Consider the following 13,075-nt stretch of genomic DNA (forward strand, 5'->3'; position numbering starts at 1 on the left):
AAAGACTTTTTTAATACTCGGTTCTATAAGGCAACTATTTTGCTTCTTGGGTAATCTTTGGGCTCATTGGAAAGGTCTTGGAATTCCTGGCAAGCCTAGACCGATTTCAAATGATAATGAAGGCTATGAATCGATAAATTAATTTTTTGTCCGAAAAACAATTTTATTGCCCCTAAGCCATTTTGGACGATCTTTTGAGTGATCTATAAATCTGTTGAGAACCAATAAACGCTAAATAATGCAAAGGTACTTTTGAGCAGGAATAGCAACTAAGTCACGAGCAAGGTCACGAGTTCGAGCACTTCGCACAACCTAGGACGTCTAGAACGCTTTGCCTTTGCCATCCCTTTTTGTGTATTTTTTTTATTTTTTTTAAGTTTCAACTATTTTTTTTTAATTTCCTTTTGAAAATAAAAAAAATCATTTTTTTCTAAATTATTGGGAATCAGGGCAGGAAAACAAAAGATCCGAAAAAGGCCCTAATGTCCAACGCACAATAACTTTTATTATGTAAACATGTTTTTGACATTTCCGTGAGAGTGAGTGAGATCTAGATCTAGTTATCTCGCTCACTCTCATAGGCAATTTTGAAAACATGTTTACAAACAAAAGTTATTGTGCGCTGAGCATAAAAGCCCTAAAATTACTTGAGGAAGAAAAAGAATAATGCAAAAATATTAGGCTTTAAATTTATTATTTTATTTTTTAATAATAATAATTTCCTCTACAACTCGTAAGTGGCTGTTTCACATTTGATAGCATTGTAGATGAAAGTGTTGTTGATGGGTCGGAATTGCCTGGTGATTATCTTAATGATTTCCTGGGCAACGCATCCGCCCATGAAGGAGGAAACCGAATGAATTTCAGCTCCTCCATAGCGACAGAGTTCATGGGCCAGTTCGTCGCTCAAACTGGAACTGATGCTGGCTTCTGCAAAGAGTTTTCCTGAGAGATTTTTGAGGCGTGCTGTGTCAGTCTCAACTTCCACTGGGAGACATCCGTGTTCACTGTGGAAGCGTTCCATAGCTCTCAAGGCCACATAGTGCTCAATGAGCGTTCCTGGGACTTCTAGGCAATCCCCAAAGGCTGGACATTTGTAGGATTTGTCATATTCATCGGCAATTTTTGTGCCTCGAATCACAGCAATGTTGGCAGCTTCACGGCAGAACTGCCGGACATCCTTCTCCGTGATCACATCACAGGGAAGATTGACTTCTTTGAGCAGATGCTGGACCCTTCGATAGATGGCATCTGCATCGGCAAGAGCCTGATTCCTGTAGACATTCTGCAGAGCTATGTAGAAGGCTGTCTCGGCTGTCATGTCCGGAAGGATTCCCGGAAGGGGAAGCCAACCTTTTCCTTCATTGGCTTCGAAATCTTTTAGAGCCCGGACAAGAATCCAGAAGGGTTTACTCTCCTTTTTCAGATTGAGACACTGAGGATCTTCCAGGAGCTTCCGGACACTCCCGGAAGCTCTTCCGCCACTAAAGCTAGAATTCACAGCTTTAATGGCTTCCTCGTAGTTCTCTTCATCTTTTTCCATCCCTCCCCTGATCAACTCTCTCAACTCGGATTTTTCTTTGTAATTTTTGGGAATAGAATGGGGTTTATCCTTGGCCCAGTCTTTCAGGAATTTGTATAGGACAATCAACCAGGGAATTTTTGGGGACAAAGGGACACTTTCAAAGTGCTCAATGAGGGCAGGGAAAGGCTCTTCGAGACGCAAATCCGTTTGGCGATTGTCCGGATGGGACTCAACGATACAATGCTCCCGGACTTGAAGCCTAGCGCTGGCGATAAAGCCCACAGATCGACAGACAAGGAAGGGAATATTGAGATCCCAGAGCTTGTTGGACAGAATCACAATTGTCTTTTCAGACAGCGCTGTTCCAACCACAAGATCAAAGTTCTTGAAGAATTCTGGATTATTCACCAACAGGGAGTCTACATTCTCATCAACATAGTCCCCATTGACGTCCGGATTGAGCTCTTGGAGCAAATGGGAACAGCACTGGGCTCGGGATTGACCGACTGATGAGGGTTCCAGGAAGAAATTGGATCCAACATCTTCCTCAGTAACCACTCGCCCGTCTACAATTGTGAACCCACCAATTCCTGGTAGAACTATCCCCTTGAGGATCTCAGTGCCTAAACAAGTGGCATTTATAAGGCACACTTGAGCTGATTCCAGAGCCTGCTGGCCATGTTCACCCCACAATCTGCAAAAAAAATGCCCAGGAATTCATGCCATTTTCCGAGGGCTACTTTTTCCCCACTCACCTTATCTGTCGGTCGTATTTTTTGCTCTTGTCAGACACTTCAGGAGACTTCGGAGCCGGAGACGACATTATCACTCTTTCCGGATGGCTTTTGAGCACAAAAAATTGCGAAAGAAAACTTCCTGGGAATCAAAACAAAAAACACCGGCAAATTGTCAGAAACAAGTCTGAGAATTCTCCGTGGCGCTGGCATCAAACTCCCGGAAAAGCGTCTTTCTTCCCAATAAATTTAGTAAAAAAAACCCGTGAAAAGTGATGAATCAAACCCAGGGAAGAGAAGATTTTAATCCAGAAGAGTTGGCGGAACTCCTGATAGTGTACTACAAGCGGCTTTTCCCTTACAAACAGTTTTATCAGTGGCTTTCCTATGATGGTAAAAAGTGAGGTTATTTGGTTTTGGCGCGCTTTTTTCCTGGATTGGTTTTTGTTGGTTTCAGAGGAAAAACTCTTCCAGCACCGTGAGTTTTGCTTCACGTACGATGGAGAGGTGTTCCAGAGGTACCTGACTTTTGATGACCAGGAACATCTGGCTAAGGAGATGTCGGCAAAAGTACCATCGAAGATTGACATTGGTCCCATCATGAATGTCAGGTAATTCTGGGGTTTCAGGGGCGCAAATGAAGAGATGTTCAGGGATTTTTTTCTTAGTGTAGGCCTAATAAATTTGGGATAGCGCAAAACTTGCAATTCCTGCAGAGAGAGTTGATTTTTGATATTGATATGACGGATTACGATGACATCCGGACATGCTGTTCAGGAGCTGCAATTTGTCAGAAGTGTTGGAAATTCATGGGAGTTGCCTGTGAGATTCTCAATGTGGCACTTAAAGAGGATTTTGGGTTTGAGAATCTTCTGTGGGTGTTTAGTGGAAGAAGAGGAATTCACTGCTGGATCAGCGATCCCATTGCCAGGAATCTCGATGTCAAGGGACGAGGGGCTGTCTCGCAGTATCTCAATCTTGTGGGGAGGAATGAGGCTAATGATCGCTATGACAGAGATTGCGACTATCTCCACGTTCGTGTCCAGAGAGCTCTGGTGACTATTGATTCAGTTTTTGAGGAGATCTGCCTCCAGGATCAGGATCTCTTCAGCAATCCTGAGAACATTCAGAAACTTCTATTGGCTCGCATTCATGACGATGGGATTCGCAGTGAACTGAAAACGAGACTTTTGGGACTGGCCAGGAACTCCAAGATCATTTGGGAAACATTCGTTGGGTTCATTAACACGGTCAAAGGGAAGCATCCAAGGCTGAAATACATTGTGGAGGATGTGAAAATATCCCTGATTTATCCACGACTGGACATCAATGTCAGTAAGGGAGTTAATCACTTGCTAAAAGCTCCTTTTTGCGTCCATCCCAAAACCGGGAAGATCTGTGTACCATTTACGCCAGGAATGACTGGGAATTTCGATCCCACATCTGTCCCGACTGTCAAGTAAGTTTACCTTTGAACTTGTTTGAAGAATGGTTAAGGATTTGGGCTTCCTTTCAGGCATTTGTGTGAGGAAATCAATGCTTATGATGTGAAAAAAGCAGAAAATGCAGAGAAATTCGACACAGGAGTCTCAAATATCCAGGTAATGGAAATTTTGGTAGGTATTCAGTGAGATTCTATTATTTCCAGGGACTTTTAATTCACAGGATTACAAGAAAACCTCCCTGCACAAAGCTGTTCACATCTTTGAGGAATTTATCCGGAAGTGCGGGAAGACTGCTGAGAAGAAGAAGGAGACAATGGATGTGGACATTTTTTAAATAAAATTCAAAGAAAAATTCAGAAATAACTTGTTTCTCTTGACCAATTCTCTCCGTGACTGTGTGACTCAATAAAACTCTCGATTTTTCTGCAACAGCAAGAAGCCCAGGAAATGCTAAGAAGCCCTCCAGGGGCACCTGAATTTGAGAAAATAAAGAAAAAAACACCCAGCAAGTTCCTCAGTTGCTTCTGAGCTCTCCTATTGAAGAGCAGGGAAAGTTTTGTGGTCAGATGGAGAAGTATTTTGTACTGTTCCTGGTATTCTTGAACCTGGGAGTTAGGGCAGCAGATTTCCGGGAGTTTCGTGTGTTTGAAGTGTCGGATGTTTGTGAGATTTCAACAGGAGTGAGAATTTATGTGGACTTTGGGCATTCTGGGCAACTGAGAAACAGTGGAGTGGAATCTAACAATCTCTGCTTCTTCACCCTCGTGACATGTCCCAGTTGTTCAATTCGTTTGTCCTGGGCTCCTGAAGATCCCAATCGGTGTGAGAAGTTCCTCATCGTCGAGCCACCTTACAATGTGGTCAGGGAAAAATATATATGTGATCCCCAGAGGGAATATGTGTCGAAAACCAGAGCCTTGTCTCTGCAAATCCCTGCTGAATCCACCAATGCCACATTTACCTTCTTCTACGAGAGCCTGAGTAAGCTTCTCTTAATTCCTGGGCAAGGAAGGTTCGCTAATGGCCACTACTTTTGGCCCTTTTGACTTTCCAGGAAATATAGTGGAAATTTCTGAGTCTTCCGGAGAGTCAACTCGAACAATTCAATCCCCATTCTTCCCAGCAGTATACTCCAGGGACTTTATTGTTGACTACAATATTTCCTGCCTCCGAAGTGATTGCAGGATCAGAATAATCTTCACGGATTTCCAATTGGCGCTCATCTCAACCGTAGAGTTCTTCGATGTGAATCAGGAGCGCTTCCAAATCTACTCTGGGGCATTCTTTCGGCCTCCAGTCATCTTCAGTCCCAATTCCTCGATTAGGATCCGTTTTAGTGCCAACGGTGGCAGTGATTTGGGCTTCAGGGCTAATGTGACATTCTTTCCAGTCTCTGAAGCTACTAATCCCATGCTGAATCCCAACATCAGTAACTATCACCAATTTCCCGCCATTTCTCTAACACTGAGAGAAATACGGGTGTGAAATGTGCACAAATCGGGGGTTATTTTTCACACCAAATTCTAACTTCGAATCAACCAAACCTCTCCAGTAGTAAATTTGGTAATAGGAAGGGGTTAACTCTTTCCGGACCACAAGATATCCAGTGAACGAATTTCAGTAAAACTCACTTTATTGTAAGTCTTAGTGGTCAAATATGATACTTTTGTAGAGAAAAAATTTTCTCCGCCTCTGGGAAATTGGAAAACTCATGGGTACTCTCGTCCCCAAAAGAACGAAAAGGAGACAGACTTCAATTTTCCAAAAGCCAATAATATCAATTTTGTGAATTATTTTTGCGTGTCAAATGACACCCCAAGCAGCATTTATCGCTATAAACAAGTAGAGATGTCTGATATCTATACAATAATTATGGCGAAGACTTTACATATTTCTTCTAAATAACCGCATAAAAGAGGTCCATATTTGAATGAATGGGGAATTTTTACATCCAAAATATAACAATTATTTATTTAAGATATAATCACGTCATCGTGTAACGGTAAAAAGTATCAATTATAACTGAATAAAATATAATCACTATATACAATATCAATTTTATAACTACTGATCGTAGACTTTTCATTTCTTTTCCATTTTCATTTAAGACTTGCTTAAATATTTTCCTCAAATGAGTAATTAGTTACCCTCAACGATTCAGTCAGATTTCCTGTGACTCGTGCACTTTTATTGCGTATGAAGATTTAATGCAACGACTGTTTTGCGTTATAGGACACAATATTAGTGAACAAAATTTCCTTCCCGATCTGAAATTCTCAAGGGAAAGTTGTGAAATTAAAGAAAATAAAATTAAGTAAATTTATTGCTTTTCCCATTGTATCGTAGAAAAAACCTATGGATTTCAGGTTTTTGTTGCGTGTATTGATAGAATACATCACTTTAAACAAAATTGTGAACAAATATCAGCACTCACAAATGTTTTTTGCATAATTTCTTCATTAAATTGGGTTTTGTGTCACCAATTTTCTATAATTATCCACGCCATGATTTTCTTTTTGTCTCCATAAAATAAAACCAAGATATTATAACTCGAATAAATAAGAAATATAGAAGAAAACACGTTTTTACATATTTTTGTGATTATATTCTTATTATGTCGTACATTATGTATACATTGCAGATTTCTTTTATCAAAAATAGAACTTCACAATAAACAATGTGAAACACTGAAATGATATGCATTTTCTGGCCTTTTTCTGCACTCTGCACACTCCTTCTGCAATTTAATTTCACGACAGAAGATCAGGAAGTTGTTGTAATGCTTGTTTTTCGCTACACAGCAATTAAGGAAACAAAATATTAGCTCTCACGAATAAAGTAATAATTCACTATTTTTCTATCAATTGTCCTTACTTTGTCAAATTTGACCTCTTCTATGTGTGTACTCGACTTTACTGTACACGCTGGTGCACTTCAAGACTTTAGCTTATAATAAGCATCACTTTTTTCACAAGTTTTCACTCAGAAATAAATATCTGCTTGATAAACAAAGCAGAATTTGACAATCTGGCTGCGTCATACAAAAAGAACACAAGTTGTATATAACTTGTGTCTTTTATGGAACAAATGTAACTAAAATATATCAGAACATAATGTTCATACAATTTCACGACATTATATGAACATAAAAACAAGATTATGTAAGATAAATATGTTTTCGATATTTCCGACATAGATTTACACATTTTCACTCAAATATAGATCATATTATGACTTGTTTATGGATATAAAAATATTTAGTCGTCATTTTAAAGAAAAATACCAATATATTAACTGGAATTTATCAAATAAAATGTATTATTCTTATTAAAAGAAAATAAGTGATATTTTCTAGGTATTTTTCAGTTAAGTTATTTTTCTGGTAACGCATATAATTTTTAGATAATATAGGGTAAAGTGTATAATTTGGAATTAGTGTTACAAGTTGGACAATTCGCAGGTATAAGTTGGACATGGCGTTTTTCTTGATAAATACAGTACAAAATTTGTTTTGAAGCACAAGGAACCAAATTATAAAACTAAAACATTAAAAATATACAAATAAAAATGAAGTACTAAATTTATGAAGACAAAAAGCCCTGTCCAAATTGTACCATTGTCCAACTTGTACCACTGTCCAACTTGTACCACTTTACCCTACTTCCATCATGTTCATACATTATATTTTTTAGAAATAGATCGACTACGTTTAAAATATGTTGGTTACATTTGAGACATACATTATTTGGATATCAAATGCCCCTTCCTTTACAAGGTTGATCACTAAAACAAGAAGAATTATTGACCAGTATCTTCTAAGATGTCCAGGAAGTGGTCAAGAAGACACCCAGCTCCTGCTTGCCAACAGATTCCTCAAAATATTTCACACAATAACACTTTAAAACACGTTTCTCTCAACACGATGTTATTGTAGACACATTAAGCTTTCTCAAGAGCCAAAAAAAAACACTTCCTGGACAATCAGAATTCACGAAAATCAGGAAGAATAGGAAAAACTTCCCTGAAAGCAATCTCCCTCGATTCCAAATGTCAAAATTATCGGCCATATTGGCAAAAATGTCGCTCCCGCTTGGAATTTTGTTACAAGGTTGATGTCAAAAAGCAAATGGCGGGCATCGGCGGGATAACCTTACATTTGACCTCTAGATTTTTGGGGACGAAAGTACCCATAAAGTTTGAACAAGTTTTTTTTGAAAATTTAAGAAAAAAATATTTTTCGAATTTATGTAATCTGTAATTGTTAGTTATCATACTTATTGACCCCGAGAGGTTTTTCCTTATTCTGGTCTAGAAATATAAAAAAAAGTCACAATATCTGCAAGGAAGCAGAAAATCGAAAATTCACGATTTTTGACCAAGAATATCTTAGCTCAGGAGTTAATTGGGATCCTGCAAAAAATATCCTATATTTGACATCCTTATAGTTTGTAATCATCCGCAAGAATGGGATTTTTATCGATTCTAAATAGTCCAAAAAAATTCTTTTTTCCATGGGTACCCAGAGTCCCAAAGGAGACGAAAGAAAGCAAAGTTGGTGTAGGTTTCACTTTTTTCATCCCTTTTTGGTGTGAATCTAAACCCCGATTGCCATGGTGCATATTCAACCCCTCTTTCTAACCGCGGCTCCCAGATCCATTTCCCTGAGCGCAGGATTTTATCTTAAGAATCTTGCCTTCAGATTGCGGAGGAAGTGTTTCCAGTCTCGGAGGAGCGATTTCCATGATGAATATGGTCTCTGAGGAGGAGAACAGGATACTCTACGACTGCATCTGGATTGTTAGGCCTTCTTCGAGGTACTTCCATCAGCAGGATCAACTTCTCTTGCGCGTAGATTCATTTAGCAAGATGGGTGAGTAATGGGATTAGCGTTGTTTACGACTGGAAATAGCATTCACGTGTTGTCGCAGGTGATTCATCCGAGTTGACTGTCCATAGAGGAATGACGTCAACTCATCCGGAAGTTCTTAAAATAGTGGGATCAGAAGCTAATTCCACAGGTCAGGAGTGCCTAATGAAAAGCTTCTTAGCTTAAAGTCACATTTTCCCCTTTGCCCCTTTTTTCTTCATAGAGATTGGTGAGAATCTCATTGGTTCCATCTCAAGTGGCTTCTACGTTCACCTTAGAGGATTTTTCAGGCAAGATTCCCGGCTTGTGATTGTGTATGCAGCTTTTGGGATCAGGGATTGCTACATTGGAACAGGATTCATGTGCAAAAATCGCCGTTGCATCGCCATTGAGCTTCGTTGCGATGGATTCGATCACTGTGGGGACTCTAGCGATGAAACCCAGTTCTGCCTGGCTGAGAATGGAAGTGACTGGAACACCCATGCCAACTATTTCTTCCCCAAAGCTGACACCTATGACGATGAGAATTTCCGGAATTTCCGCACTGTATCGATCCTTTTGATGATCTGCAGCTTCGGATTTGTGATCTTGATCATCTTCTTCCTGTTCTACCGCGTAAATTCACGACGAGCTAGGCATCAGAGGAACCTCCAGAACCACCTCCAGACGATCAGTGATCTTCTGGGTAGGTGGATGCGAAGAGGATATTTTAAACAATATTCAGAATTTCCCGCCAAATGAATCAATTCAAGTCGATTTTCTTCCAGATCAGAACACTATTCCCGTCCAGGAGGTCATTGTGGATGAACCACCACCAAACTACGAAGCTCCGCCTGAGTATGAAGATGTCATCAAGGTGGGAATGGAGTATGAAATTCGCAGGAGCAAGAGAAGGAGCCGGGGACATTCAAAAAGAAGACGTTCTGAGAGTCGCAAGCTCTCAATTCAGCGCAATCCTGCGCATCTAGATGTCGAGGAGGAGATTATTTCTATCGTGACAACTTCTGGGGAAGCCTCAGGAATCTCCCAGTGTGCTAATCTGGGTGATAGAATGGATTGCGTAGGTAAAAGCAGGTACATTTATTTCCCAAACTGCCTAAAGGACCCTTAGTAAATTCCTGATTATTCCCAGAATGGAAGCTCTCGAGACTCCAGAAGCGAGTTCGGAAGCAGAGGAGACAAAGGATGGCAAGACCATCAGTTGTCCTACATTAAACCATGAGGAGATCCTCCTTCTTCGCTCCAAATCCGAAGATTTTCAATAGAAATACCCATTCTATATTTTTTTTTAGGACATAAGGGGAGAATGAGGCAGAATCACTCAGCAAATTAATTTTTTCCACTGATTTGTAAAGCATTGTAAGGAAGATGGTTATTATGAATAAATAGAGATTTGCTCAATATTCCTTTTAAGCAACACATAATCACTGTCTAATTTTACCCCTGACTAATTCTGCCTCCGTTTCCCCTATTTAAAAAAAATTGCAATTAATATTAATTATTTCTTAGTAAATTGTATTGGTTTATTTAAAATAAAAATCTTTAATCGTTATTGAGCCTAGTTTTCTCTTATATCAGGAAAAGTTTACAGGTTACCCTAGATTTTGAGGTTATAAAGATTAAACTGAACGAAAAAAACTACTCAAAGAGGTTTCAATTTAATTTAGTATTAAAAATTTGCAAAATCTTCGTAAGGAATTTAAAATAAATAATCAAGAATTAAATCAAATGCTCTGGATTTATTTTTTTAAATAAGTTTTTGAGGTTATAACTTGAAGCGTTTAAAATTTAAAGGATTTTTTAAATTAATTTTATTTTATATAGTGTAGATAGAAAGAGAGAAAGGTATTGTACTTTTTCATTTGTAATTTTCTTTTCAATTTTAGATATTCTTGGAATGTGCAAAATTTTTAAGGTTAGAATTAAGATAACCTAAAATTTCGGAACTAAATTTAGACAAAAAAGAGAATGAGCGCACTCTGGGTAACAAGTGGTAAAACATCTGCGCTTATAATGGTGTATTCTCAGTTTAGCTATTTAACCCTTAGCCTTTTGAGGGCCAGTAGGTTACCGGTAATCTGTAGAAAAAATTATAGATTATCAACTCGTCCTTAAAGAGTTTTTTTTAAAACTATTTAACCCTTAAGGACGATTGGGTCACCGGTGACCCAAAAATGAATTTTTTTCTACGATCTTCTAAAGTTATGCTTTGCTCTAGAAAGTCAGAAAAATTGATTTTTTCTGACCTCCAATTTTTGACCTTTATGTCCTTAACCCTTTAACGACGACACACTTTTTACGGACTGAAAATCAACAATAATAATTAAACTGAAAAACATAATCATAGTCAAACAAAGTCTTAGATATAACCTTGGAAAGTCCAATAGAGTCTGATTCTGTGTATTTTGTGCTTCTATGAACGATAAGGACGAAAATAGCCCAAAAATTTAAGTAATTGTTTTGACAATACCAATAAATAGGGGAAAGTGGTCTACCTTTGACTGCTTCAATTTTTCTCTTATTTCTCAAAGCAAAAATTCTATTTTGTGAACTATAGTTAATACTATTAACTATTTTCTATTAATTTTGATGAATTAAATGGAATTTTACCTTTGTGAAATAAGAGAAATATTGAAGCACTCAAAGGCTGCCACATTCAAAGGTTGACCACTTTCCCCTAATATTTTTCACATTAATGAAAAATATTACGTATGAGTAATATAGTTTTTATTGCCAAAAAGATTTTGCTTAAAAAAAAGGGTGGCAAAGCGTCCCAGGCTTTGCGAAATGCTCGAATTCATGACTTAGATGCAATACCTCAAAAGTACTTTCGCATCATTTACCGTTTACTGGTACTAAACTTATTTGAATCGATTCATAAATCACTCAATAGATTCCACAAAATAGTTTAAAGAGTAATAAAAATTGTATTCGAACAAAAATTACTTATTGATAAATAACCGGTTCACTACCAGTTCACAACCGATTTGAACGGATTTATAAATCATTCAAAATATTTCCCAAAATACACCTCAAGAGTAATTTAATTGAATTTCTTATAAAAATTATTTATCAGTTCTGAAACGGTTCATTACAGATTCAAAACCGATTGAAACCGGTTCAGTTTTGTCGGAAATTCCAAGACCTTTCCAACAATCCCAAAACGACACCATTCGCTTGTTAAATGCGCTCTCTAGTGTCTTTTTAATTTTTGGCCTTGAAAAACCGTTATTAGGAATGATTCAACTGTACTTTCGTCTAAGGACGAAATGTCCGCCTGGGTAATTTCTAAAACATATCCAATAATAGAGAAAAATTGCACGACGCGTTTTCGAGTAATCTGAAAAAAACATGGTTTTGCAGGGGAGGGGAGGGGTGGGGGGAAAAGGCTATAACATTTGTGGTAAGTATTTTGGTAAAAACGGTAAGTAAAATATTCATTTGGTAAGTAAAATAGCAAAATTGGTAAGTAAAAAAAATCAATTTTGGTAAGTAAAAGATTGAGTTTGGTAAGTAAAATGTTGTGAATGGTAAGTAAAATTGAAAGTTTGGTAAGTATAATATCAAAACTGGTAAGTAAAAATTCAAAATTGGTAAGTGAAAAAAAGGAATTTGGTAAGTAAAAAAATCAAAACTGATAAGTAAAACATCAAAATTGGTAAGTAAAAATTCAAAATAGGTAAGTAAAATAATCAAAAATGGTAAGTAAAAAAAATCGAATTTGGTAAGTAAAAAAATCTAAAATGGTAAGTAAAAAAATCTAAAATGGTAAGTAAAAAAATCTAATATGGTAAGTATAAAATCGGAATTGGTAAGTAAATGAATCAAAATGGCAAGTAAAAAAATCTAAAATGGTAAGTTAAAAAATCTAAAATGGTAAGTAAAAAAATCACAATTTTACTTAACATTTTACCAAAATACTTACCATTCTGCTGCAGCCGGGGGAAAATGAGGGTCATGTTAACGATCGATATTAACGACGATCGGTTGACTTATGGGGGGGGGTCCCCCGAAGGTCCCAAGTCGCTATCTCTAACCGTTTGGCCTCTAGAGCTAGTGACAGCTGAACAGACAGACGGACAAACAGCGTGACGCCAAAAACCTCGGAACTTCAGATTTCCAAAATTCTACCAAAATACGATTCATTGAGGGGTAAGGAGTCGAAATTCGAAATATATATATAACTCAAAATCGAGGGATTATATTGCTCTCTCCGTGGAGTTCGAGCAGTAATAGGAAGTATAAAAAATAAATAAAATCAATTATGAATTTTAGAATTTAAAAATTCGCCATCTTTGAGCTTAAATATTTACTACATAGCAAATACGTAAAATTGCAAAAAATATTCTAGATTTCTTCAACCTTCAACTTTACAATTATGTACAGACATAAGAAAAAAAATAAATTTAGGTTGTCAGGAAAATTTCTTTTCTTTATGGGACACCGGTGTCCCAATCGTCCGTAAAGGGTTAAAGGGTTAAGGAGCCAAAATTTTTTTTCTAAG

General features: G+C 37.5%; 3 protein-coding genes across 6 annotated transcripts; 2 read left to right on the forward strand and 1 right to left on the reverse strand.

The window, feature by feature from the left end:
* Positions 1-677: 677 nt before the first annotated feature.
* LOC129800618 (nedd8-activating enzyme E1 regulatory subunit) lies at positions 678-2,470 on the reverse strand. Its single transcript, XM_055845141.1, has 2 exons — positions 2,281-2,470; positions 678-2,219 (listed from the first exon to the last, which is right to left on the reverse strand). The coding sequence occupies exons 1-2, from the start codon at positions 2,346-2,348 to the stop codon at positions 725-727; spliced, it is 1,563 nt and encodes a 520-aa protein (XP_055701116.1). The 5' UTR covers positions 2,349-2,470; the 3' UTR covers positions 678-724.
* A 64-nt stretch (positions 2,471-2,534) lies between these two features.
* Positions 2,535-4,064, forward strand: LOC129800626 (DNA primase small subunit). Its single transcript, XM_055845154.1, has 5 exons — positions 2,535-2,652; positions 2,717-2,870; positions 2,933-3,718; positions 3,776-3,860; positions 3,925-4,064. The coding sequence occupies exons 1-5, from the start codon at positions 2,535-2,537 to the stop codon at positions 4,036-4,038; spliced, it is 1,257 nt and encodes a 418-aa protein (XP_055701129.1). The 3' UTR covers positions 4,039-4,064.
* A 139-nt stretch (positions 4,065-4,203) lies between these two features.
* Positions 4,204-10,123, forward strand: LOC129800613 (uncharacterized). Of its 4 annotated transcripts, none has more exons than XM_055845132.1 (7): positions 4,204-4,685; positions 4,759-5,133; positions 8,404-8,574; positions 8,633-8,722; positions 8,795-9,256; positions 9,324-9,635; positions 9,704-9,844. In XM_055845132.1, the coding sequence occupies exons 1-7, from the start codon at positions 4,271-4,273 to the stop codon at positions 9,784-9,786; spliced, it is 1,908 nt and encodes a 635-aa protein (XP_055701107.1). In that variant the 5' UTR covers positions 4,204-4,270; the 3' UTR covers positions 9,787-9,844. The 4 variants fall into 4 exon arrangements, with proteins under 4 accessions (XP_055701107.1, XP_055701105.1, XP_055701108.1 ...); XM_055845130.1 differs by having other exon boundaries at positions 4,205-4,685; positions 9,324-9,645; positions 9,704-10,123; XM_055845133.1 differs by having other exon boundaries at positions 4,205-4,685; positions 9,339-9,635; positions 9,704-10,123.
* Positions 10,124-13,075: the final 2,952 nt, after the last annotated feature.

Source organism: Phlebotomus papatasi, chromosome 2, assembly GCF_024763615.1.
Source record: "Phlebotomus papatasi isolate M1 chromosome 2, Ppap_2.1, whole genome shotgun sequence".
In the NCBI taxonomy this organism is placed as follows: Eukaryota; Metazoa; Arthropoda; class Insecta; order Diptera; family Psychodidae; genus Phlebotomus; species Phlebotomus papatasi.